Raw genomic sequence first — 22,180 nt, forward strand, 5'->3', positions numbered from 1 at the left:
ACCGTCACTGATCAAATAAAGGGTTTACCAACAGAAAAAATCAGTACAACAGGACAAAAGAACAGTACATCTTGACATAATAATGTTGAGCAGACTACTTTTCGTACGTAGCATATTTCTTTGCTGATATTACTACAGTATTATTTTAAAGGAAAGAGCGTAGCATTTACCTGTAGTATGTAAAGAATAAAAGCGGGGAAATAAGGCCGGTTGGCCATATTAATGATCTCAGCGCGCCACCTAGTGGTCAGTATTGGCATTCTTTGACATAACAAATACATCTGAAAAAGCAGAAATGTAATTAACATTCTATGGTGCTATTCTTTTCCCTTCCGCGGTAAAACACAACGATGTTTTTTTAAAGAATATTTATATACATACGTTGAAACATTTTTGCTTTACTTAAAAAGAAATGTGTCACGTGCCGCTGTAAAACCAGAAGCAGAAGCTGCGCGCGCAGCTCGCAGCCGCCGGGAGGCTGAGTAATCCCGCGCATGCGCACACCGGCAAATCTTTAGCAGCTGTATTTCCTGCTCGCTGTTTCCTCTCGCAGCGATGGCAGAAGTGAAAGCTTCGCTGACTTGTGGCGGTACGTTCCTTTTTTTTTATTGAATTCAACCCACGTTTATTCCCACACTGAACACGTTGTTAGCGGCAGCTTTTAATGTGACCCGCAGAGCTCCGGTTGTCGAAACCGTGAAGGTAAATGGTTGCCCAGTTAGCCCGGACGAGCGTTAGCTGGAGATGCTCCAGTCGCGAGCTTTCAAACTGCAGGGCTGGAAAAATGGGGGATAAAAAAAACAACAACAAAAAAGACCTGAAACGCTCAGGTTCACGTTCGGGTAACACGCACGTTTCTTCTGCTTTGACGTTGCAGTCCTGGCGGCTCTCCTGGCGTCGGCGGCGCTCGCGTTTGTGGAGGATTTAGACGACACGTAAGTGACGCGGCTGCTGCTACAATGTGTCCGCTTCCTGCCGCTGCGGCTTTGACCCGTGCGCGTGTACATGCGAATTACCTCCATGTGGGTGAAGAAAACAGAACCCCGAATCGGTCTCATGCAGTTTATCCACATCTAAAGGGTTCATCACGTTGGCAACGGCCTCCATTATTACAATTAAACATGAGGGTTGTTGTCAAAGCAGAATTGAGAGTTACTCCAGATTTCCTCGCTTCACCCTTCTAGTTACAAAGTGCTTATTAATTGGCTGCCTGTTGTGCAAAGTCTGTAGAGATTCTGTCTCTTGTGCATTCGTGTTTGTGATCCTTCTTCATTTTTCTCTTTTAGTAATAGGGGGAGATTCAATGTTGTGTTTAACGCATCTTTTGATGTCAGTCTTTATTTATTATATGAATAACTTTCATTGCTTTTTGACAGATTTAAAGACACCAGAGCCAATGATGTCTGGCTGGTTGATGTGAGTCTAACTTCATGTGCACACACACACACACATACCAGTCGAGGTTCATTCAGCTATGCTTTAATTCATATCCGGCACGCCACCGTCCGGATCACCCTTGCGGAAGTGGCGGCGGCGGCGGTGGGGGTTTGGGGGGTCACTGTGGGCCGGCGGGGGCCTGCAGACTGTCCTCTGTGTTTGTGATTAGAGGATGGGAAGTCATGCATGCGGGGCAAAGCTGGGGAACTCTGATGGGTTTGTGTCTGCGTCCAGATGAGATAAGCAAATCCAGCTCGAGCACTCAAAGCTGCTTTCGCTCTCTGTTTAGGGTGCAGGGGGTGGGGGGGGTGACGGGGGTTTAGTCTGGTTGTGCAGATGTTAATCTGTTGCATATTCTGTTTTCAGAACTAAGCATTTAGGACGTAATTATTATTATTATTGAGCATGATCTAAACACTGATTTTTCCTCTTCTTTTGTCAGTTCTATGCACCGTGGTGCGGCTACTGCAAGAAGCTGGAGCCCGTGTGGCACGACGTGGGAGTGGAGCTGAAGAGCTCCGGGTCGCCGGTTCGCGTGGGGAAGATGGACGCCACGGCCTACTCCGGTGAGTACGCGGCGGGGCGCTTCGGGTCGGTCCCTCGGCGCTCCGCTGGTCCCCTGGTGGGTGTCTCGTGTGCCGGAGACCAAGATGGATGCGGCTAATTGACGTTGTGTTGTTCAACAACATGCATCTAAAAGGCTTCTGCAGGTCTCATTAAAAGCACCATAAACTATGTTTTATTACCTCATTATTATTATTGTTATTCATACGTTTTGGCCGGGGATTATTATCGTCAGTAAATTCAGGGTAATCCTTCATTACATTATGCAGTTGAGGAGTAATCCAGGCACAATTTTAATTTATTGATTGACGGACTGATTGTTTATGTGGTGACACTAAAGTTTTCTATCAAGGAAGAAAGTATCCCAAAAACATAAAACTATTCCCTTAATCACAAAACAAACACTTTGTCTTAAATGAACATTTGTTTCCGGAGAAGGTTGGTGTTCTTAAATGTACGTATGCTGTATTTGTTCTTCTTGCAGGAATGTCGTCAGAGTTCGGTGTCCGCGGTTACCCCACAATCAAAATGTAAGTGATTTAAAAAAAGCTTTATTCTCCAGTTTTTACTTACTTTGTTTTAAAACTTTGTGTAATCATATATTAAATACCATGCGCACTAACATGTATTTTTGCTGTCACTTCTGAGCCACTCGGTGCAGCTTTGAAAAGGCCTAAAGAAATCCGTAAAAGATTAAAGGACTTATTGAATTTTGTACAGACCTACAGGGTCCTGACGCTCAATACAATATCTCTGCAGTTAACTATATTTCTCAAAGCCTCTCGTAAGTATGTATTAAGCTAAATGTCAGAGAGGCATCGATTCGACTGAGGCTGTAGCACTTTCTTGTGTGAAGGATCCTTTGTCCCTGGAGGTTCGGCCTGTCGAGATGCCGTCCGTAGGACTTAATCAGGAGGGAACACGGTGTTGTTGCAGCATCCTGGAGGCATAACTAAGTTCACACCTTTACAAACTAAAATTATATTAGCCTTTCCGCTGGAGCTAATTATACGCTTCTTGGGAGATAAACTGTTTCAAATCTCCGGCCATTTAAATTTGACTTTTCCTTCATGTTTGACTTTTCTCAGGCAGATCCCAAATCACTTAAGTCAGTCATTTGATTTATTCAATTCTTAATCAACGTTTGCTGCTTCATCCACCTGTGAATCACCTGATTCTCATCTTCATTCCTAGTGAAGTGCAAGAGACATTTTATTTTATTGTCTTCATAAAATGTACGGATGCAGGTAGACGGCAGCTGCTCCGCGGCAGAGATGATCATCCTGCATGCCTTTTTGATAGAGAATAATTTATCTACCCGCTGCCGTAATGGGCTCCCCATTTGGTTTCATCAAGCTCATTTGGGAAAACTGCCACAGGAGCACGCCGGGGTTCATAACATCAAACCAAGCGAGTGATGAAACATCCATCCGAGAACACGAGAATCCTCCCTCGGTGACCGGAGGAGACTACATTTAGACGTTGGCGCTCCTCCCTCGAGTTCATTAAGTCCTGTGGGCTGATGCAACCGTAGCGATCCTTAATGCCTCCTGCTTGTGGGAGGAGCTCCAGCGGTTTTCCCCGGCTGGAACTCAATTAGAGTGTTTTTTTTTTTGTTGTTGTGATGAATAAGCTTCTGCGGATAGAAGAATATGTTTGATCAGATCACCTTGAAATAGACAGCTTGTCCTTTCCGTACTCACAGACGGCTGCTGTCTTTAATGGGCCAAAGCAGGACCGCTTCTAATTACGCCTTTCAGTATCCATTAGCCCCTCAGATCTAATTCTTTATCCTAAATTAATGTAATATAACTGCAGAGTAGTCAGTTTATTTATTTAGCACTGATGACCTAAATGGATGGTGGCAACGGAATAATGCTGAAAACCTTTCTAACAGGTTTAGAGAGGCCGAGGTGTCTAATTATCACAGATAGTGTGTTTACAGTGGCGTTGATCGTCAGCAGAGCGTCTGAAGACTGAACTTTGCCACCACTCTCTTCTTCCCCTTCTCCTCACTGGAGTTTTTCAGACAAATCCGATGTCCTCAATCCAAAATTCAATGTCACATAATTGTTAGTTTCATTTCATTGTCACACAAATGTCTTTGCAGCAGATTATTAACACAAATTACCGCACACGTTTACGTTTTAATGATCATTCTCCCCCTGTGGCTTTATTTCCCGTCTCCTCCTCAGGTTAAAGGGGGATCTTGCCTATAATTACAAAGGACCAAGGACCAAAGACGACATCGTGGAGTTTGCCAACAGGGTGGCGGGGTGAGCCTTCGACCACCACTTCAAAAGACAACAAAAGTAGAACTTCATTTCACAGCTGCGAGCGAGCTTATCAGCGCTGGCCATATTTATTTCACAGCTCAATGGGTCCCCCCCCCCCCGCCCTCTGATGCTCCCGTTTAAGCCACTGTATCAACAGATTTCCTCCTCCTCGAGGGAGATCGAGCTTGATCCGTGACAGAGGGGCAGATCAAAAGCTTGGCTCTCCCTCCGAGGCTGCCGGTCGTCTAGTCTCCACTGGGCGGCGCCACCAGCACGGGGATGGAGAACAGAAACGTTGACCCGAGTTATTGCGCCGCACGGATTCCCCTCGTTAGGACCAACTGACCTGCGCGGGTTTCATTTCCCCCTCCAGACCGGCCGTCAGGGCGCTTCCCAGCAAGCAGATGTTCGAGCACATGATGAAACGACACAACGTGCTGTTTGTGTACGTCGGCGGGGAGTCTCTCCTCAAAGTAAGCGCCGTTCAATTCGCACGCGCACCAACCCGGACGTATTGAAAACTGCTGTGTGTGTGTGTGCTGACGGAGGCGCTTGCCTTTGCAGGAGAAGTACAACGACGTGGCCTCCGAGCTCATCGTCTACACGTATTTCTTCTCGGCTGCAGAGGAAGTCTTTCCCGAGGTGACTCTTTGAATTCCGGAAACAATCCTGCGGTCATTTGTAGCGAGTCCCGTATTTTCGGCATTAAATGTCATTGATATTCTCGAGTGCCGTGTGACCGGCTGATGTGGAAGTCCGTCCCCGCTATTTTGGTGTAAATCCCACATTGTTTTAGAAGACACCAGGCACAATTATGCGAAACGGCACAAGATGCCCAGTTTGCTGCGGATTTCCGCGCTCGACACATTCAGCCACATTTCGCAGAGTAAAAGTGTTGTGTGGAGCGTTCTTCTGACCTCAAATATCTTGTGTGTTTTCAACAGTCGGTAACTTTGCCAGAGCTTCCTGCGGTCGTGGTCTTTAAGGACGGCGCCTACTTTACCTATGATGGTGAGTATCTGTGTCTTCACTCGCTGTCGTCCCTGCGCCAAAAGAAAATCACAGCCGGCAGAGTATTTGTGTGTGTGTGTGTGTGTGTGTGTGTCTCTCATTTAAAGCCAAGAACTGAATCCAGGAAGCAGCTGTCGGGTTTCTGCGAAAGTCGTAAGAGGCTTAGAAGAGCAGCTCTGTTGCCCAATGTGAAGCTCCTCACCGCAGCATCTGGAGCTCCCCGCATCCCCCCGTGATGTCTTGCAATTGGCCGTCCCCGCCGCCGGTCCGTGGCGGCAGGCGGAAGCGGAAGGGATGCGCGTCGAGGCACAGGGACAACACAAACGGGCCCCAGTAGTGGCTGTTGGGCAGGTCGGGCGCGCGGTGCAGCGCCCGCAGAACGAAATCCATCTCCGTCGCCGCCCGCGGGCTCACCTCCGTCTGCTCCACCTGGCCATTACGGAAGGGCGGCTTCCCGCGCCAGAACCGCAGCAGCAGGGGCTCGCCGCAGCGGACGTTGACGACGAAAACGCCACACTCCGGTGAGACCTCCAGGACCTTGATGCGGAGGACGTGGCGGATGTCTAGCGCTGCCATGGGGCGACGGCGCGTCGAGCTCCTCGCACGGCGGGTTTCTCCTTTCGAGCGGGAAAGACGCCGGTTATTGCGAGGTGAAGATAAATGAAATACAACGAGAGGACCGCTCATGAGGCTCTTACCTACAGCGGCGGCGAAGAAGGTGCCCTCGTCTGCGTCACAGGAATCTTGATCTCATTTTGGCTCCGTGGTCGTCGTCGGCGTCTGGTTTCTCTGCAGCTGTGCTGCGCTTCCCCCGACGTCCCACTGACGGGCCGCCGGCCGGGTGTCCGGCGTGAGGCTCCGCCTGCAGGAAGTCCTCTCGAGCGCTTCTTTTATCGGGTGTAATTTAGCTAAACCTTTTGCATAGTCACTCAGTGACTCGGTTTTATGGCAGACAATGATGTCAATTTAAAGAATTGGGATGAACGTCTGAGCCGTAAACCGCAAACTGCTACTTAAAAGCAACGATTCAATCGGCTCGTTGGATATTTGTTGGATATTCAGAGCACGAGATGTCGTAGAGCGAACGGCGCCGTGCAAAACACGGCCTCTCGCGCGGCGCGAAATGCTACTTGACATTCATTTGAGCTCTGATCGTTTTCGTGCACATCACAAACGCCGGCGTCCTTTTCAGGAGAGCGCTGTTGGAATGTAGAGCGGCGCGGAGGCCTGAGCTCGCACGCGTTTAATATTTCATACCGTTACTGCGGCCGTGCGGTTTCTCTTCACGGGCCATATGGTTTCTGATCAGCGCGCGTGCAGGGAAATCTACCGGGCCTCACGTTGGCGCCGAAAGAAGACAACGGAAAGCTCTAATTAGGATGGATGTTGGTCTGCACAGCGTGCCGTCTCTGCACTGCAGTCTATCCGGGGGACGGGAAGCCGCACAGGGCGCTGCGTCGGTGGCGTGCGTGTGCTTTGGCCCCTCCTTGTATGGAAGTGTGGGTAACGCGGCCAGCTGTGAGGTGCTTTGCATGTGGTTATCGGCAGCATTTAAATGACCGGCGGCTTAACAGCCCACGACTGATGACGAGATGCGAGTCCCTCCTGAAAAGGTGATGAAGGACGTTTGGTCACGGCGCCCAACGGGAGGAGTGACCTACTGTGTTATTTCAGTTGGCAAAGACGCCAAGGTCAGCGTGGAGGAAGCCGTAACCATATTTACCACGCATGGAACGCCGTTACGGCGCCATACAGCAGGTGCGTCCTCTGTTAGTTTCCACCTCGCTCGGAGCCGTGCGGCGACCTTCAGCCGATGGCGAGGAGTCCTAAACCCAGCAGAGGGCGACTCCCCCGGTTCCAAATAGAAGAGAACAGGGCTTAAATTAGGCCCTTCGTTTAGGTTAATGTGGTCCAGTTTAGAGTAAAATGGACGTTAAAGCAGATTGAGTGGGGGGGCGGGACAACAATGCAGTCTCCGACGTCTCAGTGACTACGTTCACTTCTTAGTCGCTTGGACTGAAACATCTTATCGAAATGGAAATTTACATTTTTTAACATTCAAGGTTAAAGAATGAGCTGCAGAAGGTGGCAGACGCGTCCAGTAGAATATTCCATAACTGAGCAACACATCCCCTCATCCCGTTCTGCTATCGGTGGTGTTCCTCCTTCCTCTCAGTAGCATGAAAGCGACGGTTTCCTGTCATTTCACTGAGCTTCCTTTCTTCTATCTTTCTGTCCTCCCCCACTGCGTCTCGCCCTGTGTGAATTACCTTTGATATTTCCTCTCTCCCTCTCCACCCCCTCCACTATGTTTGCTGCCCCCTGGTTTCCGTTTGCGCACTATTTGCATTGCCTCGGAGGTCCTCCATGCCATTAACCTCCATCTCTTGAAGTGTGTCAGAGCCGCCGCCGCCGCCTCCTCTTCGCTCCCCAAAACTGACACCGGATCATCCTCCCTCCACCCGCTGTCTGTTCCCATTCCGCCTCATGCCCCTCATCCTCCTCTCGCTGGTCTCCAGCTGTGTGAACTCGGGGCTGACAGGCTCCTGTAAGCCGGTATGGTGATTGCGAGGTGGGCGCCCGCCAGGAGAGCGCCTCTAATTTGTTTCAAGGTGAAGCAGGTTCAGTCAATGCGGAGGTTCATCGGGCTGTACGGTCCCAGCATGAGGCCCCCGGCTCCCTCGCTCGCTCTCTCATATATCTGTAGAAGAAGAGGAGCCCGGGCAGCCGCATGCTGTCTACAAAGCCAGCACATCTGTGGAAAGAACTCCCTGGAATGTCGTCCAGATCGACTGACTCAGCAGCCTTAACCACAACTCTGTCTTTTGCTGCAGCAGCAGCAGCAGCAGCGAGAGGTGGATTGAAGTGCATTAAGGTCACTTTGAGACTAGTAAAAGCTGCGACCTCGGGGTGGGTTTAGGTTGTCGTGTTCAGTATCGCGCTCCAGGCTCGTTAGGGGAGCGGCTTAAGAACCCGGTTAAAGTCATCAGCGCCGCTGTAATTACTGTACGGGAAGCAGAAGGGTGCTGATAACTTATGAACATGTCATAACGAGGCGCCCCGCTACATTTGACATCAATTATGAGCATCCAGCCCGAGAACCCCCCCCACCCTATTTAAACCCCCCAGGGACCAACTCGGCTTCCCGTTTGCATGTTGCCACCAGATGTTCGGGTAGAAACAACATGTGGTTCACATTCAGGAAGCGATCCCTTTATTTCTTTCTTTCTTTTTCCTTCTTACTTGGACTTGTTTTCCCCCGATTGCATCCGTTGAATTATTCATTCGCTCCAAATGTGTAAAAATCTACTAAAACTGTCCTGAAAATAAATGTACGTACGCCCGGATGTTTTTTTTTTTGTTTTTTTTTGAAGGCGGAATAACCGGATAGCTGTGAAAATGAGGTTAGCTGAGAAGAAACCCAGCGTCTGTTTAGAATGAACCACTGGCTATCTGATAAATAAGAAATGAGGCTTAAAAGGCATGAACGAGATGCCTTTTTGTTCCTGGCTTGACAACCAAATTGATGCATTTGATTGTTGGGTTGATTCTCCATCGGCTGGTTTCGGACCCACAGAAGCCTCCCTGGATACGTGACGCAGAGGCAGCCCGCTGTCGTAACAACTCGTGGTCACTGTCTCGCCAACCTTCCGTCCATGGACGCTCAGCGCGTGTCCCGCGCTCTGATCTTCTTAGCAATCCAGGCATCGAAACGCCGCTGTTGATTACCGACTGGTTGCGTGCCGGACGTCCATTCCTGTCCCTCCGCCTTCTCACAGGAGATTTGTGTGTCTTTTTTGTGCTGCAGAGTACGCAGATGCCAGTTTGTCTTCATGGGTGAACAAGGAGCGCTTCCAAGGGTACCTGCAGATCGATGGCTTCACGCTCTACGAGCTCGGGGAAACAGGTGACGCATGGGTAACATTTTTTCATCCCCCTGTGGTCTCAAATGAATCATTTCCAAGGTCAAGTCCCCAAAAACATCCGATAGGACAAAGAAAACAAGTCACATATGGTTGTTTCTGCTTGTTTTAGCTGCATTTTATTTGATGAGCACTTTGTGGCCGATTTAAAGACTGCTCAGTCATAACAACCATAAAATGGATTTAGCAAAGAAGTAAGTTTGAGTAAACAGTATTAAATGTTCCAGCCGCGTCCCCCTGAAGGCTTTTAAATCAACTGTCACGTCCTCGGGGCTCGTCGTGTGCCGGTGGAGCGACATTTTAACGCCTCTAAAAGCCTCGTCCCAAACAAAGTCTACGTCCCCGTGCGGGCAAAATCAATGAATAGTCCCGAGCTGTAATTGAGTTATTTATGGGGCCGGCAGAGGGCGAGGATGAACGACGCTTAGAAAAACAAAGTCTCTCTGACGGATTACAGCGCGTTTATTCTGTCGTCGGTGACCAGGAAGTGTTCCTCAGGGGCAGAGAGGCTGCCTGATGACCGCCATGCAAAAACAGCACCGTTTATAAAACCGAGTACACAGCAATACTTTAAGATAATGTCCCAACCCCGCCGACGGAGGGATAAAGGACGCGGTTGTAAAAGAAGAAGGTTAGAAAACTACGCGGTGCAGGTTATAAATACACTTCTGTGGGTATGAAGAAACCCAACGCGTGCCAGTTAGATGGATCTCTTTTGAAATTTGATTACTTGACAGCAAAGTGTGTTAGTGCTGATAGTGGTTTTCTTTAAGCTTTTACCAGAAGAATTTGAAACTAAAGCCCGGCATTCTTTTATTATTAACTTTATAGAACAGTTTTCTCGTCATGTCTTATTATGATGAGTAGTTATCAATGGTCGATCTGCTTTTGTTCTACTTTAATATGGTCTCTCACTTAAAAGGTTTTAAATATCAGAATTATTTATATTAATATTTTCCATTTTTCCACTCCAACATTTAACTAGATGGCGCATTGCTTTCACCTCCATGTTGTGCTACATTGCTCTTAATGAACAAATCTGTGAAAAAAACTGTCTTCACCGGAATAAAGGACATTTTATACCACAGGAGCAGCCGGTCATCTGATTGTATAGAATCAACAATTGATCGCATAGTTCTGTAGGAGATCACTAGTGCACATGGACAGACTGTATCGTATCTCATTCTCATACACAGGAACACATCTGGAACACATTTTGAAATGGCTTAGCTTCTTTTTTCACGCTCTCTGCGCGTGACATGAAAAGCACCATCCATGACCACCAGGGGGCAGGCTGGTTCTCTCCCCCCTGAGCAACAAGGCCCCCAACTAACACACGTCTGAACGACAGACCCTTCTCAGTTGTGTAACAGTTTGTATTTGTCGCATTGTGGGGTTTTTGAGCCTTGACTGGCATCGGGAAATACCTCCGACACCAAAACAGTGACCTTTTTTTTTTTTTTTTCGTGTTCAACCAAGCAGAAAGCCTGAGCCGGCCTAATGTTTGAGGGGTGAATGAATAAAGCGCTCCCCGAAGGTGATTCGTCGCCTCTTATCTGCCCGCCGTTGTCTGCTCACCCTCCTTTTGTGTGTGTGTGTGTGATTTGTAATCTGTCTGCCACCGCAGGCAAATTGGTAGCGATTGCAGTCATCGACGAGAAGGACCCCAGCGAGGAGAGTGGCAGGTACAAAGAACACTGAAATTAAAAAGCATGGCTCTTTTACAAATGACTCCCACACACTCCCACAGTCACCACTCTGGTTGTGTTCAAGTGCACGACTTAAATAATTAAGGCAAGGCTTGAAAACCTTGTGTGGATCACTCCACAAATGACAGGCGGCGGTCTGGAACCCCCCCCCCCAAAAAAACCCCTGTTAGTCTTTCACTCACTTGGTGTTTCACTCTCTTCTCATTTGCTTTTAGATTAAAGGCCCTGATTCAGACGGTGGCGAAGGAATACAGAGAGCATTTTAACAGGTAAGGCACGAGTAGGCAATGAGGTCAAAGATGAATATCCAATTTACACATCTGTTCGAGGACGGCGGCGCTCGCTGGGGAACGCCGCCCGTCCTGTTCACCAGCAGGTTTCTGCCTCCGACGGCACGCGCGCTTTCATTGAGGCTCAGTCGAGAGGTAATTGTGCAAAATGTCAGCCTCCAAATATAGGTGTTCCATTCAGCTGTCAGTCAAAACCTCAGCTCGCTTGGTATAAATGAATAATTTTCTGTTTTCCCCGGCTCCAATTGTGCAATAACAACCGGCTACGAGGCGCCGCGTTCGACCTGCTCCTCCTCCTTCTGTTCTTCTTCAGGAGAGGAGCTAATCAGGCAAGGCATCCAACGCAAACAGGAAACGCATCTCAAACGTACTATTTGACACTATTGTGTGTGTGTGTGTGTGTGCGCGCGTGCTTCAGAGAGCCCATCAGCGTGGTCATCCTTCAGCTGAAGGACCCGGGTAACGGCAAACACGCTCCACTCAAGTGGCACGGATGGAAATGGGCTCTAACGCCGGCGGTCTGCAGCCGCCGCTTGTCTGCGATCCAAAGGGATTGAATGAAAGATCACGTTTTTTAATCTTCGCGTTGTGCTTAAGTTCCCCGTTCGAAGAGGTGCGTCTCAAACCGCCGCGATCCAAGTGTTTCTTTCCCCCTCTGCCGGCGTTCCCATTAGGGACGATTGAATGACACCGATCCTTTATCATCCATTGGATTGCTCGTCGCCCCCCAACCAGCCCCGTGCGGTGCTTGTGCTTTTCTGGAGGACTTGAGTTGCAGGAACCCCACTGAGATCAGAGCTGCCTGCAGGGCTCCGGCAGACCTAAACGGTTCTTGTAATCACGCGTCACAGGGTGACACCGGGTGAGTCAGGGTGGAGTGACGCCCCCGGTGGTGGTGGTGGGGGGGGGGGGAAGAGGGGCGGCAGCGCGTCCAGCCGCCAGATCAGACACGCTCTGATGCCGCAGCAAATGCGGCGGCGCTCAGCTGAGGGGGAACTAGTCCGTCGGGGGGGAGGGGCAGTCAGATTCTGTCCGTTCGTGTGTGTGTGTGTGTGTGTTGTGCTGCGTTTAAACAGTTGTTCTGTGGTCTGTAACTTTAATCCCACTGGTTTTTGGCGCAGAGGAGCATCGAGCAGCTAAAGAACTTCACAAGGTTTCTTGTTGTGCTGCACCGAGTGGCCAAAATAAACGAAAGAGGACAAGCGAAAGAAAAGCTTAAAGAGAGACGCTGACGATGAATCTTATGTGGGGGATGTTTTCTTTCTTTCAACCATAGTGTTTAATACATTTCTTTTATCTTTGGTTGTTCATTAATTCCTTTACACAAAGACTTCTTATGTTATGAAATATATCTGTGGGGAGCGCGCGCACACACACACACACACTCGCTCTTTCCGTTGTATATTCATTCTGTGGGAATCTGGCCTTCCGAGAACACTCCTCCCTTCTTGGGAACCTCATTACGTGACGGATAATGCCGATACATATTTAGTTTATTATAATCGCGTGAGTCAAAGGAGAAGCAACATTTCCACACGGAACGTTTTAGTAAACAGCCAGAACCTGGAAGTTGTACAGACAAAATCTGAAAGTGTTTACGAAGAGTAGCTTATTTTTTCTAACAAAAAAAGGCGTATATAGATCCTTTTTTTAACAATAAACAATAGTTTTTTTGCAGTGAAAGTTACAGGCTGACTTTTTGTTGAGCTTCGTTCCCAGTTCGTCCCGCTGTCGTCAGCATTACTGCCACTAACACACAGATTCCTTTTCTTTTTTTTTAAATGTATTTTTATATTGCATCCCCTGGATTTATTATGTGCTTCAATGGCTTCATAATGGTGTCATTGATGTAAGCAAGGAGCCGCATTGTGTGGCAGCCGGGGGACAACCGTGTGACTCAGCATGAATATAATATATATGTAGAGGGCCCCCCCCCCTCCCTCCCCCCGTAATCAGTCATTCAGTGGAAGTCACTGGCTCCCTCGCTCCACCCCCCCAATTCCACCCACAATACACTCTGCTCAGACACAGCGCAGCACAATGAGGTACAAATTGAATTCCTTCCCCTGCCTTATCGTTTAGATAAATCACGGGAGCCTTTTCTGTGGTGGGAAAAAGATGAGGAGGAACCGGGAAGCACACAGGGCCGAGCCTCTCGCCCCTTTCGTACCGCAAAGACAAAAATGCCACTTTTCCATGAACGAACACGCGATTCCATTCGATGTTTTCTCACGACTGCAAACGGAAAGTTGGCGTCCCAGTTCTGCGCGTGCCGGCTTCAACCTGCCGAATGTCGTTTTTTGATGCACGTTATCATGCCACTGATTTTTGTCCTGCCTCCCCAGAGACTTCCAGTTCGGCCACATGGACGGGAACGACTACATCAACAGTCTCATTATGGGGTGAGTTCCTTCCTCTCGTCATCCTTCTCTTTTCTCCCACATCCAATTACCTGCCGTCAGCTACTTACCCGGGTTTCCGGACGAACATATAAATGTCGGCCTCGGCTATTAAAAGCGGCTCTTCTGGAGAATTCAATTACACGTGGGGTCGTATTTTTATTTTAGTGCGCTCGGAAATCGTAACGCGCAAACAAAAGAAGCGCTCAGAATCTCTGCACAGTTGGGTTTGCAGGCATGTATGTTACAGAAGGCACTGCATGGATTGCATCAGTAAGGCTTGTGTGCGTGTGTTTTTTAATGTTCCTGTCAGAGGGCGGCGCTAACGATCCAGAGCGCTGTAGCAGAGCGCCCGGGTCAACCGACAACACGCACACTTCTAATTAGACACAACTGCGCTGGTGTTGCAGGGCTGTCTTTTTGTTTACATCTTCACAACGCACGGTGTCTAATTATGTCCGTCTTTGTGTAATGCCGCGCGTGTTCCGGGTGAGGATCGCGGTGGTCCGCTGCGGGACGTTGTTTTAATTTGAGCACGTCGTTGTTTGCGCGAGGCAGATTACAGCAGACGCGGCCTCCTGAGCCTCGCGTAATTAAGGGGCGCGTCGGCGAGTACAGTGGAAATGTGACGACGTTGGAACAACAGGCTGAAATTAGACGGGCAGTGTTTATATTTGAGGATGAAAGCGGTGATTAGCCTTCCTAATTTCACGCGAGTAGACACAAAATGCATTTGCCGGGTCTTCGCCGTGCCGAATTTGCCCGCTGCGTCACAGGATTAATTGCCCTCCGTTGAGGAATGAAATCCTGGCCCGTCACTGCCCGCTAATTCTCTCCCCCAAGGAAGCCCATGGAAATAAATCTGATGGCTTTTTATCCCGCTTTCTGTCATCGCAGCGATTACTGCGTCCGGGCAGCCGTCTGTCTGCCGCGAGGCTGCGTTCACCAGATGAGCACCGACACACACACACACACACACACACACACACACACACGCACCACTCGAGGATCTCTCGTCTTTTGTTTGAACGGGGGATTATAGCTAACCCCCGATAGTGGAATGCGTGGTGAACCGAGGTGACCAGGAAGTCTGTGTAAAGGCGAGATTTGTAAACACAAGGGAACGACTCCGAAGATTATTCCCACAGCAACCGGCCATTTGATTTGTGTGCTAAAGATCACCGCTAGTACATTTAGCCTGGAAGTGGTGCAGGAGAGGAGTTGATGAACTGCTGATGACCTACAAAGAAACCCAGTGTAAATAGTATTTTGAGTGCCCAGTTTTCACCTTTTTACTCATTCATTTATCTTTTTAAAGGCCGGTTCCACCAATAAGGTATTTGCTTTTAGATGGATAAGGACATCCGTGCCACACGAATGGAACCAAAGCCACACAGTTCTCTCTCAGCGGCGTGACACAGTGCCCTGCACACCGTTATTCCCCCATTTATCCTCCACTAAAACCACGACGGTCCGACAGGAAGTTGTTCAGTGTCAAATCAGGGGTCCAGGCCTCAGGACGTTTACACGGGATTGTGGACGCCGGCCCTGCCTCAATACTTTAGCTCGGCGCATTTACAACCAGTGAAAGGTCGTCCTAAGACTCTCTCATCCTTGCACTCAGCAACAAACAGACCGTACGCTGAATCAGGCTACAAGGAAGCCAAAGAGCGCGTTTCCCCAAAAGGTTGAACTATTCTTTTAAACAAAACCAAAACATTGCAGGTTCGTACATGAAGCACACGTGTGAGTTTTGTGGCGTCGATTGTTCTCATCTGATGAGGCGAGAAATCAAATTATCTTTAATAATCCAGACAGACCTGGATGAACTTCCCCTGTAATACGAAGTAATAAGCTAATTATACGCCACACCAGCCGTTTTTGTCAGCGGAGGGGGGGGGGGGGGGGGTCTTAAATGTGTGTTTTCTGCCAGCTTTAATTCTATAGTACAGTATGACCCTCCATTACAAACCGCTCACAGAGGTGAAGAGGCTAATCCATATTTACCTTAAATGGGTGCCATCTGTTGGAGTAGACTAGATGTCAGATGAACTACACACTGTGTGTGTGTGTGTGTGTACACACCTCTCAGCTGGACGAAGCAGTTAGGCGTTGATGACTCTAGCTCAGGTGTGTGTGTGTGTGTGTGTGTGTGTGTGTGTGTGTGTGTGTGTGTGTGTGTGTGTGTGTGTGTGTGTGCGCACTCACTCCTGGTCTCGGCTGGATGGCAGGTTGGGACAGTGATGGATACGAGTGTGATTTGTTGCCGGGCTGAGAAACGCTGCGGGGATGTGAGTCTGCCGCGCTGTGATGGACTGCTGCTGCGCCTGTGTGTGCGTGTGCATATATGCATGCATGCTTGCGCGCGCGTGTGTGTGTGTGTGTGTGTGTGTGTGTGTGTGTGTGTGTGTGTGTGTGTGTGTGTGTGTGTGTGTGTGTGTGTGTGTGTGTGTGTGTGTGTGTGTGTGTGTGTGTGTGTGTGTGTGTGTAAGGACACCTTTTCTCTGTGCTGCTCTGCAGGACGTGTGAGAGAGGGATCGCTTGTTTATACGACCTTGTGCGTTATCTCGCTGAGTTTTGTCATTCCTCCACTGATTTGGCAAATTAAGCAGGATGGCGAGCGCGCCCACTTCTTCTTTGTATACGCTCGGCGTGCGTCTCGGCAGCGGGTGCACGTTTTGCTCGTTCCTGCTGTAAATCTCCGTGTTACAATCTGTCTTAAAGAAAGCACAATTTGTTCCCGTCTAATGATGCGGCATGGTAACGGCGGCCCGAGGTTAAGGAGATTAAAGGCTGTGCTTCCTGTCTTCTTCTCCCAGCGAGGTGACGGTGCCCTCCGTCATCATCCTCAACACGTCCAACGAGCAGTACTTCCTGCCCGGCCAGCTGATCGAGACCACGGAGCAGCTGGTCCAATTCATCAACGGCGTTTTGAACGGTTCTGCGCAGGTCCAAAGCGCCTCCTCTTTTCATGCATCGTAGACATTAATCAACAACGTTGTATTGCATTTTAATTCCTCCCAAGGAAATATATTCAGCAGATGAGGTGTGTTTGCAAATCTCCTTTTGCATGTTTAGATTTTATATTGTTCTCCTCCCTGATTGGATTAAGTCAACCACTGAGATTACAGGATTCTGTATTTCAGCGTGCACACTAATCTGGAAAACAAATGTCCTCGCTTTCCTCTGTTCTGCACCAAAGGGGCCGGATTTATGAAACCATGAGACCCAACAGCCAGAGGTCCTGTCCTTTTGTTTTCTGAGAAAGGTCTTTTTTCACTTCCCACCCAAAAAGAAAGCAGCTGCAGCAAAAGCTGTGTAGTTATTTCTTGTTTCTTCAGAACTGCGAGCAGAGAGCCGTGTCTGTTAACATTTCAAAGTGTCACAAGGCATCAGCGCAAGTCTGTGCAACAGCTGCTTCCACCCAAAACCCTCCCCTGCCCACCGAAGTCTGGCCCAGTCAGCGCTCACTAATTGGCCTCGCTGATGAGTTACGGTCCAGGCAGATCGCCCATTGGCTGCCCAGGTGCTGTCGCTGACAAACGAGCCCGGCCGGAGCAGAGCTGACAAACGGCGAACAAACTGGAGTCGGGAACATGTTCTGATTTTGTCCGGAGAAGTGTTTAACTTGACAGTGGTTTTTAAATGTCATAACTGGGGGGAACGGGGGGGGCACCTGAGCTCCTGAGCGAGGATACGGTAGTTTTGAGAAAGTGAAGCATTGATCTGTGTCCCTGCAGGCGCACGGAGGGGACGGCTTCGTTCAGAGGATCAAGCGTGTGGCCTTTGATGCAAAGTCCACCATCATGGTAAGTCGGGGACACTTTATTCCAGGCTGCTGTATGTAGACGGTTGGATGGGAATCGCAAGAAAAGGGGGAAAAACATGTAATTTGGTAGAATATCACCATTGTGACTTTGACAAAGAAATGCCCCAAAAGGGAAGTGAAAGTAAAATGGACCCAAAAAAAAATCACTCTCGGACTCGTTCGGTGATTATTATTATCATTGCATCATAACACACGCTCCATTTGTCCGGTCCTCATATACAAATGTTCAACCCAACCCAATATTTCAATTATTTGTCCTCATTTTGGTTACCATGGTGACCCGCTGCCCGACTCGTACAGCTCTCCTCCCACGCCGCTCTTTGTTAAGACGCCGCTGGAGACCTCGGGCTCGTTGGTGTGCTTCGCACCTCGCCTCGCCTCTGCTCTCCAGCCCACGGGGAGTTCTGTACGTGCACACGCGGCAAGCTCAGCAACGCTGTAAGACAAATGCCCCCCCCCCCCCGAGGAAAAAAAACAACAACCGCCAGAGAACAAGACTGAGAATATGCAATGCAAGCACAGTACGGGGAAGGAGAGACGAGACGGAAGGGAAAGTGGGAGGAGACTAGAGTTTAGCGGCCCGACCCGAAGTGGTCAGATCTTTTAGGGCGAGCTGCTGTTTATTTTCCCGGATAGGAATGTGAATACAGCTGTGATCCTCCAGTTGAAGCGCGGCGCTGCCTCTTGTAACAACGTCCTTTAAAGGGTTGCACGAGAACTCTTACAGAAGAAATGTAAATTTGACTCGAAGGAAAGTAAAGTGACCTCTGGAGGCTGAATAAAGCAGCCCCCCCCCCCCACCCGGAGAGCCCGAACCTCAATGCACGGTGAACAGGAGCCGCATCGGGCCCAATGACTTATGGCCTGCCGTGTTAGGTGCTGACATCAAATCGTAATAGAAGAGGAGAGCAAATATGTGCAGACAGACTTGTTCATGGAGGTGGACCTTTTGTTGTACAATGTTGCCTCTCCAATATGGTCGCCCATGTAAAACAAAAGAAAAAAAGACGGCACAAACAAACACGTGTAACGTTGCAGAAGTCCTGAAATTAAACGACAGACATTCCATTAATTGTGAAATATTAAAGCCTGCCAATGATTTGTGACCTGCCTTCCAAACACACAAACGAAGCTTAATGGCGTTATGCAAATTAACGAATACATGAATGAATCAAAATCCAGTATATCCGCTAAAACATTTCACACCGATGCTCCTGGATCAGCCAATAGGATTGTGCGTTCACCCCCCCCCCCCCCCCCCTGTACATACTGGATGTAACACACTGGCGGTGCATCCGGGGGGGCGACTGCGACTGCGACCATGTTTGTGAGCATGTTGACTTTACCTTTGGCCGCCACGTCATTAACCCACGCAGGCCGGCTGCGTTTGTCTACACGGGAAGTGAGGCCTGGGTGAGTAAAGAGTAACGGGGATTGTGTTAAAACTGCAACATCTGCACGTCTGCGTTGTTGTTGTTGTTGTTTTCACTGAGCCGAGGGCAGAGGAGACAAGGAGACGTCCGGGATCTGCCTCCTGCCCCTAATCCCTCCTCATTCCCTCGATTTACCACCCGGCAGTTTAGCAAGCGATCACAGACTAATGTGACGCGCTGGTGATCCAGAATGAACAAGACAGGAGCGATGATGAGTGATGTTAATGTGAAGGCCTTGCTGTGCAGTAACAGTGAAATGGCTTAAGTCTCTTCTGCAGAATTCTTGATTGTGAAAGAAAAACATTCTTTTCATTCTTTTGTCTTCCTTTCATGTCTCGTTCGCCCCCACCAGTCGGTGTTTCGCAGCTCCCCGCTGCTGGGCTGCTTCCTTTTCGGCCTGCCGCTGGGCGTGATCAGCCTGATGTGCTACGGCATCTGCACGGCCGAGACTGACGACGGCTCGGACGAAGCGGGGAAGAGGGAGGGGCTGACTGACGAGGAGGAAGACGAGGAGGACGAGGAGGAGGAGAGGCATCGGGCCAATGAGCTGGAGGGCCCGGAGGAGGACGAGGACGACGACGAGGAGGAGGAGGAAGAGGAAGACGACGTCGGAGAGAAGGATCCCGAAGAGAAGAAAACCGATTAACGCAGGTGCTCGGCCCGAAACGGAGGGTGAGCGGCCAGGTCGAAGGCGGTGGCATGAAACTCAAAGACGCGTCAGTGTGCCGCTACTCGGCTTCTTTGTCTTTCATATCACTCCCACTGCGAGCCCCTCTAGCGCAGACGCCCCCCCCCCCCCTGTGTTAAAGGTCGGCCGCCAAGTGGAGCCGTCGAATCGGTCACTCAGTTCACTCTTGGTGATCACGTAATGCGTGACGAGGGGGAGAGAGGTGGCTGTGAACCAGACAAACCTTATTTATTAAGATTTGACCCCACCAGTGTGACGCTTTCTCTCGTTGTTTAGTAGCCACTAAAACGCGCCCGTCATTTTTTTCTTTCTACCTGCAGTTCATTCTGATATGTTAAGATAGTAGATGCAACACATTTGTGTCATCTTTACCCGACAAAGTCAAGGCTCATTGTAATCGACGTGTTTGGAAAGCAAAGGAAGTGCCAGAGAAGGAAAATCTGCCATAATGGAGTTGTGCTTTTTTTTTATTGTACGTTACTGCCTTCTTCTTCTTCTAGTGGTGCAGAGACAGCTGTGCATTTCTACTCATTTCCCACCTGTTGCTGTCCATTTACGGGTGAATGAAAAAAGATGGAATGGTGATGGGATTCAGTCGGTGTGATCTAGGGATATGGCATATTCTCATCAACATGGCTTAGCGGCTCAGAATCCTTAGTACTGACGGCTTGTACCTGTATAGCAGACATCCATACAATGCCTCAGCGGCCCCTGCAGCTTTTAACAAGTCATATTCTTCTGATAGACCGGCCTGTCTCCTTCCATATTTCAATCTGTCCTCCATCACCGGTTGACGCATTGAATTCAGGAGGCAGGTTGAAGTTTAAATCCTGATACACCGAGAACACAAAATATAATATATATATATATATAATATGTCTTCTTCTTGCTACTTAGTTTCACCCCCCTTTTTTTTCCTGCTGCCATAAGTCACGATTGTTGGTTTCCTCAATGCTATATCCTATTTCCATACTGTCATGAACAGAGTGTGTGCAGTAGCTGCAATCGGGTTTGTGGCTTCATCTTGGATTTAAGCGGGCGATCTGTTACATTAAATAAACAAGTGTTCCTAAAATCTGCTCCACCCAGTGTAATATACTTTTTATGAGAAATGCAAATGTGGAGCTTTTCTGGCAGTGACTTACTATTTAACTGTTAATGACTGTAGGAGAAAATATAAGAGAACCTGTTGGCACTCAAACTCATAAGGTGCAATATACAATATGAAGTGTCAATGGCAGCAAAAGCAAATGGTTCCAGAACTGTTTCCCAATACAAATATATGTCCACTCCCAGTAGGAAGAGTACAAACAAACCGACTTCTGTGATTCAAAAAGGGTTGTAGCTGATACATAATACAGTTGACCATTTTAAAAATACTCTTATCAATGACGAAGCTGAAACTAATCTCATATCTCGCGGGTAAACGTGCCATCAGCGCGTTAGCTTAGCACAAATGACGCAATCAGCTCACCTGGTTTCCGGCAAAAGACGACAACCACCTGGCAGCACTTCTAACGCCGCTTTGGTTTTGCCGTGCTCAAACTTTGCATGCAGCGGTTTCTCCTTTTGAAGTAGCCACGCAAGCCCCTTGCTTTCAGTCTTTATGCTAAGCTAACCTGCTGCTTACGTACCGTGCCATGGTACTGGGAAGCTAACAAACGTACTTCCTTAAAATGGCCAACTATTCCCTTCCGAGTGGCGCACTGGATTATTATTCGCGCTGCATTTGTTTTCCATTAATCATCCGAAAACACTCCTGCACACAATCTGACGTACAGGACTGGCGAGTAATTAAAAGTTTGAAATGAGCAACGACGGCTTCGGTAACAAGCTTTTCTCTCCAGGGACACTTCAACACGTGGTGATGAATGAGCACGTAGCTCGTCCTCGACCTTGTGAGCAGGAAGAAGTCGTCTTAATTCCGCGTCCTCGACTCGCTTTCAGTCGCGGCCCCGTTAATCACAAGTGAACTCACGCGCGCTTAATTCGGTAATGAATGTTTTCGAGCTAGTTATGCTATTATTGTGCAAAGGTGATCCACCCCTCTCGCACCCAATTCATAAAACAAAGTGAATAATAAGATGGATTCATTTTGGTTATTCTTGGTTTCATCCTGCTTTTGTAGCTCAGCAAATCTGCACATCTGCTGTTTTTAACAGTTTGTATTATTACTGTGAAACTGCACTGAAGGAAACATGCCCTCGCCTTGCCTTCTGGTCCCTGTAGTTGCCTACCATTCTCTCTGAATTGAGATTGTCACACTTTGTTACCGGTTTGAAAGATTGAAATAAAGATTGTCCTCTTTTCTTTTTTGTTTTTATTGTCGACTGGTATTTTATTTTTATTATTTTTTCATCCGACGTACATATCTTCTGCTTGTCCTCCAATGAGAAACCCTTTTTCTCAATCACAGCGCATGTAAACGTGATTTTAAAAAAAGAAAATCCTTTTTAATCTCTCGACAATCTCATCTGAGGTGGAGGTGCCAACTCAATTATAGCAGAGGTAATCCAATTTTTGGAGATCTGGGTTGAACTGCGGCTGATTGCGTTGCTTGATGGGGAAACTCATTTATTTCTTCTCTTTGGGGAACAGCGGCGCTTAAAAGTCCGACTCGG

General features: G+C 48.6%; 1 protein-coding gene across 1 annotated transcript; it reads left to right on the forward strand.

Moving 5' to 3' along the window:
- The first annotated feature begins 454 nt into the window (after positions 1–454).
- tmx3b (thioredoxin related transmembrane protein 3b) lies at positions 455–21,868 on the forward strand. The gene is made up of 16 exons (XM_040166774.2): positions 455–589; positions 878–935; positions 1,377–1,416; positions 1,880–2,003; positions 2,486–2,531; positions 4,197–4,277; positions 4,651–4,750; positions 4,842–4,919; positions 5,222–5,288; positions 9,097–9,195; positions 10,839–10,896; positions 11,136–11,189; positions 13,556–13,612; positions 16,429–16,558; positions 17,350–17,418; positions 19,224–21,868. The coding sequence occupies exons 1-16, from the start codon at positions 556–558 to the stop codon at positions 19,515–19,517; spliced, it is 1,389 nt and encodes a 462-aa protein (XP_040022708.2). The 5' UTR covers positions 455–555; the 3' UTR covers positions 19,518–21,868.
- Positions 21,869–22,180: the final 312 nt, after the last annotated feature.

The sequence above is a fragment of the Gasterosteus aculeatus genome, chromosome 21, assembly GCF_964276395.1.
Source record: "Gasterosteus aculeatus chromosome 21, fGasAcu3.hap1.1, whole genome shotgun sequence".
NCBI lineage: Eukaryota > Metazoa > Chordata > Actinopteri > Perciformes > Gasterosteidae > Gasterosteus > Gasterosteus aculeatus.

Excerpts from the sequence above, each read along its gene's own strand:
- tmx3b (XM_040166774.2), top strand. The coding sequence starts at position 556 with ATGGCAGAAGTGAAAGCTTCGCTGACTTGTGGCG. Across the intron at positions 936-1,376 it reads GTGGAGGATTTAGACGACAC|ATTTAAAGACACCAGAGCCA; the intron begins GTAAGTGACGCG and ends GCTTTTTGACAG. Across the intron at positions 13,613-16,428 it reads ATCAACAGTCTCATTATGGG|CGAGGTGACGGTGCCCTCCG; the intron begins GTGAGTTCCTTC and ends TTCTTCTCCCAG.